This window comes from Lates calcarifer, linkage group LG11 (genome assembly GCF_001640805.2).
Source record: "Lates calcarifer isolate ASB-BC8 linkage group LG11, TLL_Latcal_v3, whole genome shotgun sequence".
Lineage (NCBI taxonomy): Eukaryota > Metazoa > Chordata > Actinopteri > Centropomidae > Lates > Lates calcarifer.
In genome coordinates, this window is record NC_066843.1 from 2,178,394 (window position 1) to 2,197,569 (window position 19,176).

At 43.5% G+C, this 19,176-nt stretch overlaps 1 protein-coding gene across 1 annotated transcript in view; it reads left to right on the forward strand.

Moving 5' to 3' along the window:
* The window catches only part of LOC108888584 (glutamate receptor ionotropic, NMDA 2C-like), a 52,804-nt gene extending 38,420 nt beyond the window's left edge, over positions 1-14,384 (forward strand). Inside the window, 10 exon segments of the mRNA XM_051074165.1 lie at positions 3,554-3,722; positions 5,673-5,826; positions 6,311-6,436; positions 7,645-7,874; positions 9,563-9,723; positions 9,841-10,028; positions 10,995-11,227; positions 12,076-12,635; positions 12,637-13,399; positions 13,401-14,384. Of these exon segments, the coding sequence (XP_050930122.1) occupies positions 3,554-3,722; positions 5,673-5,826; positions 6,311-6,436; positions 7,645-7,874; positions 9,563-9,723; positions 9,841-10,028; positions 10,995-11,227; positions 12,076-12,635; positions 12,637-13,399; positions 13,401-13,700 (2,884 nt within the window). The 3' untranslated portion in view covers positions 13,701-14,384.
* The last annotated feature ends 4,792 nt before the right edge of the window (positions 14,385-19,176 follow it).

Below are 19,176 nucleotides of genomic sequence, written 5' to 3' on the forward strand. Positions count from 1 at the left end.
ATCATATATTAGTTGCGTTCAATGGGAGTTAGATCATGAGTTGATTTAATTAAAGCTGAGACTGAGTGCAGCGGTGGATGAGCTCCCGGGAGCCTCAGAGCAACGGCACCAGTACGACACACAAAGCAAACCTAACGCTAAACTTTCAGAACTGCATCATGTGATTTCATCTTACTGGTTACAGACAGCGCCACTCACTGAACGGTGTATATTACCCATGATCCCCGGCTTCTGGAGCAGGAAGAGTTGTCGCTGTAAGAAACACACCAAACTCTGTGTGTAATTCTTGATATTTTCAAAGTCTCCTGGCTGCATGTTGGAGATGAACACTGGTTCAGCTTTACTCTTGGACTCGTTGCATCTGATTCCAGCAGTTTAAGCCACTATCACTCAGTTAAAGGGAGATCGTACCTGGAGCAGGTGTTGGAGGAGCAGAGTGGGAATGACAGAGGCTCCACTCTCCCTGTTACAAATCAGTGTGTCATCAAAATGATTCTGATGCTGTTATTTTAAGGTATAACAGTTACATAATGTTGCTTTAATTCCCTTGCAACTTCCTCAAATTTATTTCATGACTGGTCCCTGCAGTTTATGCAATTTACTCAACAAGCGTTACAGCTGGGAGACTGGAGTGAGACTTCTACTTTGCAGCCTCTTATTTGATTTAGACTAATAAGGCAGGTGTATATTAACAGGAAAAATCACATGGTGCAGCTTTACAACTTGTTTAAGAAGAGAATATTTTAAGGGGTTTCTCAGCGGCAGTGCCGTCTGTAAATTTTCCTGAGAAGGGGATACAAACATCTACAGCTACACAGATGGCCACTGACAGTGTCGGCACACACACTGAAACAACTGTCTGGCACATACTGGCGCCTGTCAGCATCCATAAAGCAGCTTCACAACATTATTCCAACAATGTCCACACTTTAAATAAATTACCTAACACACAAATTTGCGACGATTCCCAAAGACTCATTTTAAAACAATTGGCAGCCGACTTAAAGCCCAGCCCTGAACCCTGGCAGCTGGTGAGACAGGGGATGCTGGGACCTCTGTGTTTACTCGCGGTCTGCTGTGGCAGCCTCGTTTCCCTCTAAAGTGTTCATTTGTTTCTGTTGGTCGTGGCTCGGATCTGCTTGCTCGCTGCCTCGCCTGTTCGACTCATTGCCTCCCGGGCCTGATGTGTGGGTGCAGAATCCATTAGACTGAAGGTCTGGGGGAGGTTAAGGGGTGACATGTCATTAGCGGTCTCTGCATCGCGTCTATGGCTCAATAGTTCGCTGCAGCATCACCTCACGCTGCCCACCTTATGCACCATAGAGGTGTGACCCGTTTGGTTTCTCAGAAAGCAAATACACATTTAGTGGTGCTCCACAGCCTCAATGTGGATAAATAAAAACACACACAATGGATCTTCATGTTTGTCTAAAATGGCAAATGATAAGATCCTTCACACACAACAGTGCCTTCATTTACAGAAAACCTCACAACAACAGCCTCCAGCTGCAGTGCCTTGTGTAAATATTTTATTACTAACTCAGATCATTCTCATGTTTATGAATGACTACCTGCTCACAACAGTGCAGGTTCTGACCTCTTGTAAAGGTCATTTAGATCTTAACAACACGTTTATATCTTGTCACACAAGGACCATGAAAAAACTTCAATGATAACTTATTAGGTCTGTCACTTTTTCAAAAAGTCAAGTTCCAACAAGTTTGAAATAACGTGTTTTGTTCAACGTGTGTTTTGTAGTATAAGTCAAGAGAGAATGTAAGAGGTCGAGCTGAACAACGAAGACCATGTCATTACATCACAATTAATTAACAACATTTAATTTGCAAAATCAGGGGACGGGTTGCTCAAATAAATATAAAAAGGCTCCAAGATGTGAGCCCAGAAATGGCCGCCTCACACTCCCAACAAAAAGACAAGCGTGTCAGAACTTCTTTGACTTTTCTTGGCGAGTATGATTATGACTTAGACGATGTTCTGTCAAACCTACAGAGGAAATCCTCACGTTTCAGACTGTGAAGCTAGGAGATGTTTGTAAATAAAAAACTTCAGTCATGAGTTCTCCTGGACAACTTTTTTCAGATATAGTATAGAATGTTTTACAAGGCACTGACTTGTTTTTCTTTCGTCTGATCATCACTGTCGATTCAGTTAGTGTGAACTGAAGGACATTTTCATCCCCATGTTCCTGGTAATCCTGCTGATAAGTTAGGGGAATTGATTTCAGTCCTTACGTCAGCCTCTTTTACTTGGTATGCAGAGTCTAAAACTGTTTGGCTTCTGCTGCACGCTCTGTCTGCAGATCAGCACTGTACGTAAGCAGGCACGTTGTGTCTTTATCGCGGGGGTCACTCAGACAACCTGGCATGTGGTAGGTATTACACAGGTGCACGTTCTCATTAAGGTGGTTTAGCACGCTGTAGTCCACAGTCAGGTCGGGGTCAAGCTCACACAGACATTCTCATCTGTGTCCCAAAACATCCCTGCAGAGTCTCAGCTCCTCACTGTGGTGGTGGTCACAGATTGCTGCTGGATGACGGGTGTGTATGTTTCGCGTTTGCAATCCAAAGTTTTGTTTTCTCTGGTGGGGCAGTTGACGAATTGTTAAAAAGGTGGCAGTGTGGCAGAAAGAGAAGTGTCCTGGGATGATCATAAGAGTTGATGACAGCTCAGTGTTTTCTACTCTGCTTTTCTAATGATGATTAGCATTAGAGTTTAGTGAACCTGTGTGTTTTCCCAACCTCGGTGTCTGAACTCAGAGAACAGGATCAAGCTGAGGTGGACACAGCAGAGTGCAGAGATCAGGACCAGATTCTGATCTGCGTTATTTTGTCTGACATGGAGCCACTGAACCTGAGCCACTCGATATCTCGACCACCACCTTGTTTTACTGTGCACTGCTGATGTTTTAACCACTCATTATACTCTTCAGGTAACATTTCAAAGGCTGGAGAACATCGGCCAAGCTGCCGTTTCCAGTCCAAATAATCCAGCAATGAGTTTCACTCCTGTCTGCCATTGTTTGTTTCTGATTAATTCATGTCAGATTTGTTTTGGTCCGCCCAGCTGTCCGTCCATCTGTTGGGGCTGTGACATAATGCGCAAGCCTGCGGAGCAGCTCCAACTGAACCCCCCAAGAAATGGCTAGAAATGGCTGGTCCTTTCCTCACATCCACCAACTCCATCACCTGCTTCACATGCATTTCTCAGTCTCTCTCTCCTACTCATTATCATACATGTGTATTTCATTATTACAGTTCAGATTTCTGCAGGTATCAAACCAACAAATCTAAACATTGGTCAGTGATTCACATTAGCCACATTCTGTGTGATTAAAATAATTTATTGGATATAATAATTGGTGATTTTTCCTTCAATTGATGACATGTAATGAGGCGTCATCTATAACAATAAGAACAGAGTCTAGATAAACAGAAACCAGTTCTTAAAGAGACAGAGCAGGAATGACTCTGCACTGACCTCAAAATGAAAGAACCATCTCACCCTCTGTTCTTCTCTCTCTTTCATCTTTCAGTATTGTGGGTCACACTGAGCCATACACCAAGCTGTGCTGTAAGGGCTTCTGCATAGACATCCTGAAGAAGCTGTCCCGCAACATAAAGTTCTCCTACGACCTCTACCTGGTCACCAACGGCAAGCACGGCAAACTGGTCCGGGGCATTTGGAACGGGATGATCGGAGAGGTAAGAACAGCTCATTTTACATGGCAGCAGTCCCACTGCACTTCACCACGGTGACGTTAACATTATGAATGAGGTCAATTCTCTGTCAGCGGATTCTCATCTCTGCTGCAGTTCAGTGTGAGACACCGACGACCAAGACGCAAAACATACATCCACGATTTCAGGGGAAGAAAATCATCCAATATATTAGTAGATGTGTTGAAACATTCCTGAGCCCTCCTCATCTTCACTGTGAATGCCAAAACATAGTTCAGCTCAGTCTGAAGGCATCTTTCACACCTGCTGATTTGGTTCAGAAACTGCAAAGGTCCACACCAAACCATGGCTGCATGTGAAAACTGAATATGCTGAATGAACACGCTGAAACTTTCATGATCAGCAAACCAAGGCAAACATTCCTTCAAATGCAATAACGCCAGTACATTCAAGTAGAATACTCCAGAGTCAAACTCCAAAAACAACTGGATAATGCAGCTCCACAGCATCATTCAGCACGATCAGCATCCACAGCTTTCAAACTCCTAATACAGTTTAACCAGATATAATGGAGGCTAGTCAGTTATTTAAGTTGTAAAAAAACAAAAACAAAAGAGAACTTTGTTTGGTTTGTGTGTTAATTCTCAGTCACTGAGTTATTCTCTCCCCTGTCCTGACTATAATCCCTCTATCCAGGAAAAAAAGGCACAAATTGTCAAATATTTGACTTGAATGAGGAGCATTGAGCCATAGGAGCAAAAACACACCGGTTTAAATCTCTCTCAGGAAACCTAAAATATTCCAGACATATACAGTAAGATCACGGCACCTTCTTAAGAGAAATAATTGCAGGCAGCAATTATCAACATTATTAACAAAAAGGCCTGTATGTATGCAAATCCTGATTATTTTAGTTGATTCATTTTGTATGTGATCAGATTATAATCTATTGATTGACCCACTGTCGTATTAAAAATTAAGAAACGACCATGAAAGTAAATGTTGGGTCCTTTTCTTTGATAAGCCAAACACTGTTTGTGCCAACAATAACTGAGAGTGAAACCTCAGACAAGACTCTTTGTTGCTTCAGGGGAAAAAAAAAAAAAACAATAATGAAGGGAAAAACAATCTGAAGTCAAGATTAATGAGTACATGAAGAGGCACCAAGGTCACTGTGGCGAGTGAGGGAGGAACTGTTGTACAAAAAGGAGGAGTAGGTGTCCTTGTGAATAATCTCCACAGTCAGATCGCTCCGGCCAGCCCTCCTCTTAAGGAGCTGGAGAATACAACATTAGCCAGCCCCCCCCCTTTATTTTTTCAAAAACAGGAAAGCTATTGTGCTCAATGAGGCATCAACCTCCACAGGAGAGCTAATAGCTCAGCATGAGGCGGAGTGTCTGGACTGTAAATCCACCAGCTCTCCATCAGCATGATAAACAGCGGTGTGGTCAGACAGAGGAAAGGCAGTCACAGGGGGAGGGAGGGTTTCGACTGTACTGGTGGGACACTGGGACCTTTAACATTAGCAGAAAACAGCATCACTTCCTACTCCACCAGACTATCAGTGACCTTTAGCCTGCAGCGATTAGTTCCACTTCCTGCCTGTAATATTTTTGTCAGCAGACGCCTTATGTAAGAGGCATTATGCTATATACTACAATACCTTATAATGGATTAGAGATGGATTAGATGGTGGATCATGCTTTACGATCCAGTGGTGAAAAAGGCAAGATAACATGAGGATAGGCTTTTGAGTTGTGTCCGTCTGGATGGTGGGTGGGCGCTGGAGGAACCAGACCGTGTATCACCCTCAGGGCCAGAGGCTGAGTGTGTCGACTTCACTGATGGATGAGATTTATCTCAAAGGTCAGCGGTGGACGTCCAGTAATACGTCACACTCCCAATTTATGACAGCGCCACACAAACGTACGCTCGCCCAAAAAAATATCTCTATTGACTCCGTCCCCACCACAGGTGTTCTACAAGCGGGCGGACATGGCCATCGGCTCGCTGACCATAAACGAAGAGCGCTCGGAGATTATTGACTTCTCAGTGCCGTTTGTGGAGACGGGGATCAGTGTGATGGTGGCCAGAAGTAACGGGACTGTCTCACCGTCTGCCTTCTTAGGTGAGAAACTCCTCTGGACTTCACAGTGGACTGGGTTTACACATTTTATTTTGTGTATTGTCTTTTTTATGCATTTTATTAGTCAAGCGTCATTTTTTATTCTTAATAATCTTTGGTTCATTTTATCTTTTATTTCTGTGTTTTTAAATATTTCCTTTTAAATTTTAATTTTGGGTTAAATGCTCGTATTTCTGGCTGACGTCAGCAGATGAAAACTTGCTTTTTGGACTTCATTTACATTTTCTTCATTGATCCATAGGAAGCTGTCCCTGACAAATAAATTAATTAAATTATAATTAAAAGGAAAAAACCCTAAAGGGAGATGACGGTGAATATTCAGGACAATTAATTAAATTATAGATTTATAGATTTTTGATTTAAGGGATAAAATTCAGCTGCAGCTGCATCATTTGTATTTTAGTTTTTTCATCGTTACATATTCGACCTTCCTGACTCTAACGTGCTCCGTCCTCTGTCCCTGCAGAACCGTACAGTCCGGCCGTTTGGGTGATGATGTTCGTCATGTGTCTGACTGTTGTGGCCATCACAGTCTTTGTGTTTGAATACTGCAGTCCAGTCGGGTACAACCGCAGCCTGGTCAGTGCCAAAGGTGAGTCTCACCTCCCTCCCCCAGTCCATCTGCTGATCCTCCCTCTGAAGACAGAAGATTATTTACTAAACGTTGTCATTCACATTCATAACCTGGGCATGGAAGTAATGGGATATCAGTACTAAAGTAAAACACATTAATCAGACTATTTGTCATTTGTGTGCACATGATGCACGACCAAACCTCAGGTTTTCATTTTCATTTTGAATTAGCCCTAAATATGCAGTTTGATACAATAATAATAAAAAGATTTTTTTCTAATTGTGCAGATGAAATGAAGCAAATGAAAATTTTTAATGTGATTAAATTCATTCTGTTTAATAAGTGTATCCCTGAACTCCCACAAAGAGGTGCCATAAACACTTAAGTCTTAAAGGTCTCCAGAGGCTTCAGAGAACATGTGACATTTTATGCTATTTACAGGGGCCACATTTCGGATCAATGCCTGGAAAATTGAGATACTGCAGTTTCATCTATAAGGTATCTTATAATGGATGAAGGGGGCTACGCTCACGGCTTGGCTCCAGATTTTTTTAGATGCCTTTGTTCAAGGACGCCAGATCAGTTCTATACATTGTAGTTTAGACACGTGATGATGATGAGTTTTGTCTGAACTGAGTTATCGTTGGGATTACAGATTAGACAGCTGCTTCACTGTAATCATGTGTAACTGTCTTCTATAATCTGCTAACATTCGACATTTGACTTCAGGTTAAGGATGTTAAGAGCTGTTTATTGCAGCAACACTGACTGGAGTAAGACAGGCGACCTGCATCCAGATCTAATGTACACTCTGAGTACAGACTGGCGCTGAAAAAAAAAAAACTACATCCATCTTTTGTCAGATTTTCAGCAGCTTGACTTATGGACACAACAACAGTGAAGCAGCTGTTTGCTTTGGCGCTCAGGAAGACGCCCCGGCTCGGTCACAGTTCAGTCACGTATCTAAACGAAAATCTGTGCAGAATACGTACAAAGCAGGCAGGGAGGAGGAACAAAAAGACATGATATCCTTGTTCTACTGACACTGCTTTAGTTCTTTTACATTAGAAAACCTCACATCTAAACTAAAAGGAGGATAAATCAGAACCTACATTCATGTTTCCTGAGTACTTATTTTGTTGTTTAAGCTGCGCAGCCATTGTACAGGGGTGAGCGTATTTCCTACTAAATTAAGTCTTGTCCACTTTTAACTTCATCCTCCGTAGATCCCGGAGGTCCAACCTTCACCATTGGGAAGTCAGTGTGGCTGCTGTGGGGAATCGTCTTCAACAACTCGGTCCCCATTGAGAATCCAAAGGGCACCACCAGTAAGATCATGGTCCTGGTCTGGGCTTTCTTCGCCGTCATCTTCCTGGCTTCCTACACGGCCAACCTGGCAGCCTTCATGATCCAGGAGCAGTACATCGACACCGTGTCCGGACTGAGCGACAAAAAGGTACAGAGCTCTGTCGTTGTCATTGACAGTCCTGTGTGGGTCATCAGGCGTGTTGTTGTGTTTGATGTACAGCTTAGGAAAAACACAAAGTGGGCTATTTCAGGTGTGTAAACAGCGTGCGGTACAGCTATGAAAGGCAAATATCCAGAAGTGGCAATGTCATGCCTGTGACTTTTCACTTTCCCCACAAAATATAAAAGAGTTCATAGAGTAAGTGGTGAAATTGAATTACATCCCCTGACTCTTTAGATGGGGATATGTCTGTGAAAAGCCTGTGAAATGTAACACACAAGTGGATTTTCCGCGCAGATGCTGATTATAATTTCTGGTATTATCTCATGCATATTTGTCTGGCCTGAGGATGTGTTTTATACGAGTATTGACAACGGAAATCCATGTTAAACCGTCAGCACAAGAAATGATTTGTAGACTCTTTGCTCGCAGGCAACTGAAGGGATTAAGGAGGCATTTGAGGAAAAGACCAAGCTGTCCACTGCTCATTATGATTCTGGCAAAGTCATTTACAATTCTCGTCTCATTATACATTAACTCTCCTATGCAGAGGGAGAAACACAGCCGTTTTGACAGCAAGCCCATAGATTATGGAACAGCATTCTGCATGGCAGCATGGTGGGAATGGAGGGTTGAATTGCTGTTTGTCCAGCTGTGCTGAACCCCTCAGGTTAAGTAAATGTAAATGAGGTACAAGATGAAGCCACGCAAAGTGACCTTGTATCAGAGGAGAGCGTGATGGAGACGAGCACAGCTACTGTGTTAAGGCAGATGATTACCTCACCCCTACAGAACAGACACTTCACTTATAAAGAAAGTCCTTGTGATGGGGTAACACATCATGTTAACTCTGACATGGCCCAACCTCCTTCAATCCACCAATTGTGTGCGACACACTACATCTCTGTCCTGTGTATCAGTACGGTGTAGGCAGGAAAATGTTTCAGAGAAATGAAGCGATGCAGTTTAATCTAAGCAGGTTTGTTCATGCTTTGAGGACAGAGGGTGTCATGCTGCAGATTCTAAAAGACAAACTTGTGATTTGGGGGCTATATATACATACATATAAACTTGACCTTGATAGACTGCTCAAGGTTCGATATGAGAACGCCTTCACTAATGTACTGCGAACGTATTTGCATAAGGTTAATGAAAAAGTGCAATTTTGTCAATTGTATTTCCACCCCGTCCCACTTCCTGTGCTCACAGCTAATTAAATGCATACAGTGCTGCCAAAAGCAAAAGGATAAAATGAGACTTTCATTTCTTACTGCACACAAGAGAAGGATGAAGGAAATCTGGATCCCTGTGGACACAGTGTCCTGGACGCAGAGTTCACTGCTGATTGTCAGGTCTTTGAATTGTGGAGTTAGATGTGTAAATGAACAGAGCAAGAGGCCAGAAGGATAACTAGCACAAGAAGCACTTGGGAGTTGAGGCAGAAATCACAAAAATACCAAGCTGGTGAGTGTCGTTGTGTTAGCAGCTCAGAGCGTTTTATCTGGGCTTCACAGCTACAATGACACTTCATAATGACAGAAAACACAAGTGTAATGGAACCACAAAACAACCATCAGGCTGATGAGAGAAACTGAATTTGATCATATGCTCATTTAGTTCATATTTGCCCTGATCATGTTTGTCTTTATCAACTCTTACTCTGCCTCTCTGGACAGTTTCAAAAGCCACAGGAGCAGTACCCTCCGTTCCGCTTTGGTACGGTCCCAAATGGCAGCACAGAGCGTAACATAAGGAGTAACTACCCCGAGATGCACTCCCACATGGTCAAATACAACCAGAAGGGAGTAGAGGATGCCCTTAACAGCCTCAAAACAGGGTAGGTGTCTGCCAAGGATCGTAAAAATATATATATGTACAGCAGCGAGAAGCAATGCAGAGCCAAACCGTTATATAATGGCCATTTGTGTATAAATCCTCTTCCTTACCCTACTAGGAAACTGGATGCCTTTATCTATGATGCTGCTGTGCTGAATTACATGGCTGGCAAAGACGAGGGCTGCAAGCTGGTGACCATTGGCAGTGGGAAAGTGTTTGCTACCACTGGTTATGGCATCGCCCTGCAGAAGGATTCACGCTGGAAACGACCCATCGACCTGGCCCTGCTCCAGTTCCTGGCTGATGGTAATTTCTTCAATATAAACACAGCAGATGCTGAATTTCACAGAATATTACCAATAACGCTATAACAACTGCATTTACACTTTTCTCCATAAACCTGAATGGGAGGAGAAAATGAAAAATAAAGTCTATAATGGATGTTATGATACAATAAAAGCTGCTTTTTCTATATTAAAAAAAACAAGTGTGACAGGGAAAAAGGTTTGAATATAGGGTACTAACTCTGTTATAGTGGAATTTATCCGAATAAGAAACACGTCAATAAAACCTAGTTTCAATAGGTGATTTAAAATGTGACACAGTCTGCAAACCTAAGCTCCTGAGGCGAGTTATTCTGAAGCCTCTGGCAAAAGCCCGGTCACCTTTGGCAGGAATATGCAATAGCTGGTAAGAGGGAAAACAGCACACTGCACAATATGTCAAACTGAGAGGCCACACACAAAGCACTGTGATATTATTACTTCTAAGCAGAGATTATCAGCGTGTGATTTAGACAGAAACTCATCTTACTCTCGGTGACGGAGGGTTAGACAACAGCTGGAAAACACACAGAAAACTAAACTAAAATTAGGAGAATATTTACTGTCTCCAGTGATATCCTGTGATCATTTAACCCAGGCTGAGGCTGCTGTATTCCACATCACGTCTCGTGGCTTTGTTTGGCTCAGTGTGAACAAGCAAAGGCAGCGTAATGAAGGGTCTTCATAACAGCAATATAACAGGACCTCTGTGTAAAAGCGGCTGGTGTGAACTGTTGTCTTAGAAGTTTTATGTGCAAATTTGTAGCAGCCAAGAACAACTGCTGCCTACTTACAATAAAATAATCCCAAACAGATAAGACTGGTTATGTGAGAGAATCTCATCTTAACCAAATGCATTTCACGAGAGGTCGGGAGGTGTTTAATTACTCTCTCAGTCCCCAAATTATTCGACTGTTACGCAAATAATTCTGTGCCGGCTCACTCACAGGTGACACACAGAAGCTCCAGACTGTCTGGCTCACTGGGATCTGCCGGAACGAGAAGAAAGAGGTGATGAGCAGTAAGCTGGACATCGACAATATGGCGGGAGTCTTCTACATGCTGCTCGTGGCCATGGGCCTGAGCCTGCTGGTTTTTGCTTGGGAACATCTGCTCTACTGGAAACTGCGACATTCAGTCCGCAAGTCAGAGCGCCTGGACTTCCTCCTAGCTATCAGTAGAGTAAGTAACCCTCACATTACTGCAGTACAGTATATATTTTATTATCTTGATGCTATATGTAAAAGATAGCTGCAGCAACATGGGCAGTGTGTTCAGCTCTGTAAATATTCCCAAAGTTAAAGTAATCTAAATGCCTCACACAAGCAACAAAACATGTTTTGCAAACAGGAGTTTCAGAGAATGTAACAGTTGTGTACGTGACGGCTTTGCTGCGTGAATAAATGCAGTTATAAAGCTGCTGTCTCCTCCTGACGTATCCTTCAAAACACACAGCGTCAAACCAGAGCACAACCAGAAGAGTTCAAGGGCAGCAACAATAAAAAAGATAATAAAATAAAATGAGTTTAAAGCAGTAAAAGGACTTCATGGATACTTGCTGAAATATTGTGATGGTCGTGATCCCTGAGAAATTGAATTTAAATTGCTCCATTAAAACACCTTCAGAGGTGAGATTAAGTATTCCAAACTGATACACAATTTGAAAGTGAAATAAAGCTGGTGGGATAAAAATGGAGAAACTAATATGGCAAGTGCATGATCAGCAACTCATTTATATGCTCGAGCTGTTTTTAAGATCAAGCTGTGTGCAAACAACATTTCAAACACAGCAACACAAATATGAAACTACCAGAAACAACGACTCTCTTTCCGCAGTAACAGTTTTCCATATAATCGTCTCCACCTCATTTGCTCAGTAAGTTAATAGAAATTCTATAGAAAGTGACCAAAATTAATCACAGTGACTGTAGTGAAACAAGACTGAAAGCCTTTGGGAGTTATTGTTGGGGTTCATTCTGGTATCTGATGAGGCTTAAAGATTTTAATTTCCCCCCTCCGTCTCTCTGCAGGGCATCTACAGCTGCTTCAATGGAGTAGAGCAAACTGACCGCAATGGGAGCATGCAGAGTCCGGACGTCACTACCAACTATACACAAGCCAATATGCTAAAGATGCTGAAGACGGCCAAGGACATGGTGTCCTCTGCCAGAGTGGAGAACTCTCTAGACAATGCCACCAAAACAATAGAGAACTGGAGCAGGCGGGGGGCCGACAATGTGCGGGCTGGCCTGCCACCCAGAGTGACGACCACAGACATGGCCCACGGCCGTCTACCCTACATCTCCAGCATCACTGACAACCACTCACCATACCCTCAGAGGGCCCTCACACCCACGTTCCCGGTTCATTATGGGGACACCTCCACCCAGCCGCTCCTGGAGAAACCCCGCGTGGTGACCCGGCCGACCCCGCTCCGCTACACGCTGCCCGCCCGCAGCGGTCAGCACGTCTTGGAGAGGACTCTGCCCATCTCCAGCCTCAGCAGCCCCCACATCGCCATGAGGGACCCTGCTCCCTCCGGTGCACCCAACCCCCACCACAGCAGCAGGCTGTATGTGGAGAACCAGGCCCGGACACCCCACCTCCCCTTTTGTTCCTTACAGGGAGTTTCAGGTGCCCGATATCTACGTGGAGCACAAAGGGCCGCTGAGGAGGAAGTTTAGCTACCCCCCCGACTGTGTGAGCCGGAGGAGGAGGTCCCACAGCTATGTGTTTGATGCTGCAGACCCCAGAGTGAGAGCTGACTATGACGAACCTCGATCCTGCCTCGCTGAGCTGAGGGCCAATCACCTCCTGAACAACCATGCGCCTGATGCTGCTGCCATGGCCTGCACTGCAAGACACTACCCAGGCAGCAGCACCAGCTGCAACTCCTGCATGAAGTCTTACCTGGAGCCCGAAATGGATGATATACCACTGCTGGGGAAGGACAAACTCAACCGCCGCGCCTCATTTCTCAGAGCCACGTGGGGCAACGATAGGATCCATCAGGTAGATGAAACAAAGCCCTCAACATCTACATCTCCCTCCACCCGCGTAGACATGCCTGACCTGTTTCCACGGGTGGTGGTGGCCAACCCAAAGCCCCACAAGCTCTACGGCAGTCTGGGGCACAACCTGTCCTGCTACCCCCTGGCTGCTGAGCCTGCTTACTTGGACCCAGCCCACATGGGCTCCTACCCCTACAAGCAAAAGCTCAAGTACTCTGAGTCCACCCGGCTGCCCTCGTACAGGGAAGCCATCCTGCAGAACGCCGCCGCCCTGCGCCGCTCCTCCTCCACAGTGGTGCACAGACACTACTCCACCTACCTGAACTCGTACACAGACTTACCAGGTGTATGTGGGGCCGCTGGCTCAGGGACCGTCCCAGTTATACGACGGTTCCAAGGACATGTGCCACTTGTTTCCCTGCACAAGCCACTGCCCAGATAATGCAGCGATGCTGCCTCGTATGAGTGACAGGCAGGTGGTTTACCACAACAATATGTTTGGGGCCTACGACGGCTCAGGAAAGAGGGAAGACCCAATCCCTGGGAGCAGAGAGCGGAGGCAGGTGTTGGTGGCGCGGAGAGTCAACAGTCCCTATGTGCCAAAGCCCTGGGGCAGGGTATCCAGCCTGGAGTCTGAGGTCTGAGCCACCATCCTTACTGGGATCCACTAGGCTCTCAGACTGAGCCCCTCTGAGGGGGGTATGCCCGGGCGTTCTCCCCTCTGCCTCTGGTTCAAGCAAAAATTAAACTCTACACCAACAGTGTATTTGAGAGTGTTGACTCTCAATTATCAGTGCAATAATATCTTAGGCAGCAAAATGTAAAGGAGAAGACACTGACAAGCAAATTACTGCTGGGACTTTATAAGCCAAACCTAAAATACTAAAAAAAAGAAAAGAAAAGGCAATGTTGAAAAGTATTTAATACATAAGAATTTAACCTGTTGATTGTTATCTAAAGGATTTTTAAATGCTGTGTTGCTATGTGAAAGAATTCTGGGAGACAATATACTGTAGCCTCTCAATCTGATTACACTTTAAGACATTTCTTTATCTAATTATTTTCTGAGTCATTTCAGTACGCACCATTTCAATTGAAACATAAATTATTCTGATGATTTTTGTGATCAAACCACTGACATATCTTCTGTGAATTTTCTAAGTGGGCGACCTTGGGTGCAAAGTTGCTCTGAGGCTTTCTGCTCCATTGCTCATTAATGTAATTTGACTGGGATTTTAAAAAGGGAAAATCATAAAAATATAATGTGTATTTCCATTGTTCCACTACCCTTTAATAAAGAACAAGGTCATCTCAAGGGCCTTTTGGAATCATCTGTCACCTCAGTCTGTTGTAAAACACAGCCCTCACATCGTACTGTGATATAATGAGTGTTACTCTTGACTTTTTTCTTGTGCTCTATTGTACACACAATCTGTTACTTCAAACTCACACAGAACAGATGATAATGTGAACACAGTTTTGTATATGGAGAGCTGATAGGTTCTAACTTTCACTGTGAGCTCCAACAATGTGACAGTGACCGGAGATAAACAAAACTAGAGCTTCTGCAGCAGGTAATTCATAATGTCTGCATTTTAAAATGACACAAATTCATGGCAAGCAGTTCCTACCAAATGTTTTGGCAGCAAATGACCATCAGCACATGGCTATGACCTTCAGATTGGCAGTGAGTGCAGCTGAGTGTAGCAGCAGTGTAAAAATAAAACAGGAGCCTGGCAGTTTAGATGCAAATAGTGAAATTAAGCACTCAGTTTCAGCAGTTCTACACTGCTCAGGGTTTGAATAAAAAGAAAATGTACTGCACTAACATACCAGCAGCATGAGAGCTCAAACTGACAGCACGTCAGCAGCCATATTTCTGAGCATACACACAGCGACTGAACAGAGCCATAAACTCACTGTGACAGTGAATCAGTGATTGATGAGTGACAGCTGACAGTCAGCTGTTAGAAGGACCACACAGTTCAAAGCACAAACATTTGCCTCAGACTTCACTGTAAATATTGTCCAAATATTACTGGAAATGATCACATGAACTGGCTCCAGGACACACTTCTGTTTCCATCCCTGCAGTCAGCATGCAGTACAAGCTTTAGCCTCAGGGCCGGTTATAAAAAACAACAACAAACTGGAGGGTGAATATGATGCAAAACCAATCCAGCCCATAACTCTCACTGCTCAGACTCATATCCATTCATATCACAGCAAGAATCAGCAGCATTAAAGACCAGAGGAGAATCAGCTCAGTGACAGCAGAACTGATACAACCAGAGCAGCAACACAAGAGCAACAAAAACAACCAGCAGCATCAGCAGCCCATGTTTACAAGCACATAAACATCGACTGAACAGAGCTAAGACTGTGTCCCATATTACACAATAACTGTATACAGTACAAACTATATACTAATATTTATAGCGTACTTAAATCAGCTTTATGCCAAACAGAAAGTGATACAATATGTGAGCCATTAACGTTGAAATGCAACTGCCAGAAGTTTTCCAAAGATTTATTCCTTACATTTTGTTTGAGCTGTCTAACTGCTATGATGCAGGGCAAACACAACACGCTCCAAACCACGAGCAGGCAGTGTGGAACTGAACAGAAGCAGCAGACTCTTACCTTGCTGAAGTGGATGGACAGGAACACACCTGGATTACTCCACCAAGAGCTGTAATGACACAACATAATGGGAATTCTTTATTAAAAGCGACGTGATCCACAGGCTAACAAACCAAAACAGTAGGAAGAGCATGGGCCTGGAACTGATTTGGAATTGCAGCTACTGCCACTGTAAATGCTCTAATTTTATATTTATTTCACACCTTATTTTGAGAGCTCTCTACCATGATATTTATCAGACCACAAATTTTAAAACCTGTGGCCCCAGCAGTAGAGGATCAACAATGTGAAGTTTTGTCCACATATCATCATCAGGTGTAAAGACAGAACCTGCTGTATACACAGCTTTTCTACAGGCTTCACCATATTAAATCAAATAATCAATGAAAACCAGCAGGGAAGACACAGCCTAGAATTATTATTTATTTATTATATTATTATTATTATTATTATTATTATTATACTTATTATTATTATTACAGTGGAGACGCCTCTAATGTTTCCAGCTGTTCAGGACACAGTGTTCACACAACCACCTTCATGGTACCAAGCTGCACGAAACACCAAAACAAAGACAGAGAGGATGTAGGTAGCTGCTGTTTAGCTTAGCACAGGGTTGACTTATCAAGCTAACATGAAGTGACTGCGGTGCGCACAGGTAAATTACAGCCACCTACCCACGACTGATACAATCCCAGAAACATCTGCTGTGATAACAGGAGCTCACTTTGCGCTTTAACCGACAAAACTACACAGTATTTTCATGTATTATCACACGTTCGCTCCGGAACCAGCCTACCTGTGGGACAGGTTACAGCACACAGGTAGGCTACCGGAGTTTGGGGTGCACAGGTCAAGTCTGCAGGGGCCTGTAGGGGGCGCTCACACTGTGAATGTATTAAATTAACAGCTGAAGAAGGTTTTTTCTTTCTTTTTAAGGGAAAACCCACGGATGTGTTCTGAGAGCTAAGCCCTCATTATAAAGTCTGTGAGTTCAGTGCAGAAACCACAGGTACTGGTCTAAAAGGTGATGAGTGATCCTTCACCATTTCTCTATGGAGGAGTGTTTCCTGTGTAACTATCCATCATTCTCTTCCAAGCAGAAGCTGCCTTTTGATATCATTTGACGTCCTTCTGGGTTAAATGCTCTGTGTAGCTCCATGTCAGCATGGTGCACTCACCAGCTGAAGCTTCTCACTGACGCTCAGTATCATATAGAAACGTGTGTCCTAATTGGACAAAGAGAGATTAATGCCACAAGCACTTAATAAGTGTGAGAACTGACTCCCAGCTGAATAAACTCATTTCTGGAACCCTGAAGTAAATGTCTGTGGATGAATATATGAACTCCTTCACTGTGCTCACTGACCACACCAATCCTCATTCATTCCAAACAGTAATTAATGAGTAATTCTGGGATCTGTGTGCTTTGTAACGTGACCAATTCATTCCCTCTCACTCCTCTTTGAAATGTATTAATTCACAGAAGGTGAGCATACAAAGACGAGCCGTGCCAGACATTTCATTTCCCAGTGTTACCACATAAATACTGGACAAGATTATATCTAGAGTCTGGGAATAGTTTATGAATATAATTTCACTCTTGATTCCCTCAGCATATTGAAAATATTAAAATTAGATAAAGTCAGAGGCACATCTGAGCTGCTGAAGTGCATGTGTAGCCAGAGACAAGTCGACTCCAAGCCTCAGGCGTTCACTTTTGGAAGTTTTTTTAAAAAGACAGTGTCTAACGTTCCATTAAATGAACTATTTATTTTCTCTGCTGTCACTCTGAAACTGGTTGAATTTCATTCTTCTCAGGTCACACAGAACACCTGCTGAGGATTAGACCACTGTTTTCCAACACGTCCACAGATTTATTAGAAAACTATGATCTGTGTATTCACAAGCCTGTTACATTCCACACAAGGTAATGATTATTGTTATCATGAGGTGAGAAATATACAAAGAGGAAGATGCATCTCTCTGGATTCTGGTCTGTTCAGACAGAGAAAAACCACTCACTCACAATGCTTCAGTTCCACTCTGCTGGTTTCTACTGCCTCTACTCTACCTTCACCTTTTCTCCTCGACCCCTTTGCTTAACCCACAGACAATGTGTTAGTGATGTGTTTAATCAAACCACCTGGATGGAGAAGAACTGGCAGAGATCCAGACTTCACACACACACACACACACACACACTGACCCATCGAGGCCCTCCTCATTAGCTCAGTCATGATGTGTGGACTGGGTCTGACCAGCTGAGCAGGTTTCTGCAGAGACTGAGGCCTGCTGTTTGTTTGATGAATCCTTGAACTCCCCTTCCTCTGCAGGGATGACAGCTCTGCGAGCTGGAAACACAAAGCTGCAGGGGAGAGGGGGGGTGGACAAAATAACAGAACCAGCACATGAAAAAGATGAAACTTTTATCCGACTAAATCACAGTTACAAAGGCAACAATGCAGAGAGGATGAATACGACACCTTTACTGTGGGAGTTTTCAAAGCAAAATGATGCAACTGAGATCCGAAAGAGCAAGCAGTTGGTGCTGCACTGCAGGTGTATCAGTCAGTTGTAGTAAATCTGCTCTCATTTCTATGAGAATAAGTCAAAAGACAAAAAGAAAAATGTCCGATTTTCTGTACAGAGAGGAGGGTAAAGGAAGAAACAGCCTGAGTTAAATGTGTGTGTGGTGTCAGGGCAGTCATGTCCAGGGAGGTTTGATGAATGAACTGGATCCATTTCATCAGTGTACGTGGCTGTTATTAACTGTGGAGGGGGAGGAGGGGAGGAGGGGGAGGAGGGGGTGTTGACGTGAGGTCAAAGGGTGCAGTAGATTGGGCTAATGGAAGACTGGTATAGATTAAAGCAACAGTGTTGACCCTTCAGTGTTGCCATTTATGAAATGCAGAGCCGTTATGCAGAGGGGGAAGATCAATATTCCAATCTATATGTGACCACTTTTCAATACTGTAATATACTGAATATTTCTGATCAGCTCCTACACTTCATCACATAATTTAGCAAATCAAAATGACGACTGCTTTTATTTTTATAATCATCGTACAGTATGAAAGTGAAGCATGTGTGTTTATTTCTATCTTTATCTGTATAAATGTGGTACGGAGAATTTTGTTGGATAAACACAGGTTCTTAATAAAATGAGTTTATCTCCTTTGTTTCTTGGAATCACAAACATATTTTGTTTAGTCAAATAAAAAACAGGGCCAGACAGGGACAGTGCATAAAGAGTGACACGGTGTTATGTAATCCCATCTGGGGGAAGCCAAATGTTTGACATGACAGGGAAATAAGGATTAACTAACTTTATTTATTTGAGTGGCAGAGATTGGCCACATCCAAAAGATGCATTAAAACCAACTGAGCTTCTTCTCTTATCAAAAACGCCTGTTGTCATAAATTCAGTTTGGTTCCTGTGATGATGGAAGGCAGCAGAGCACACGATACTACATC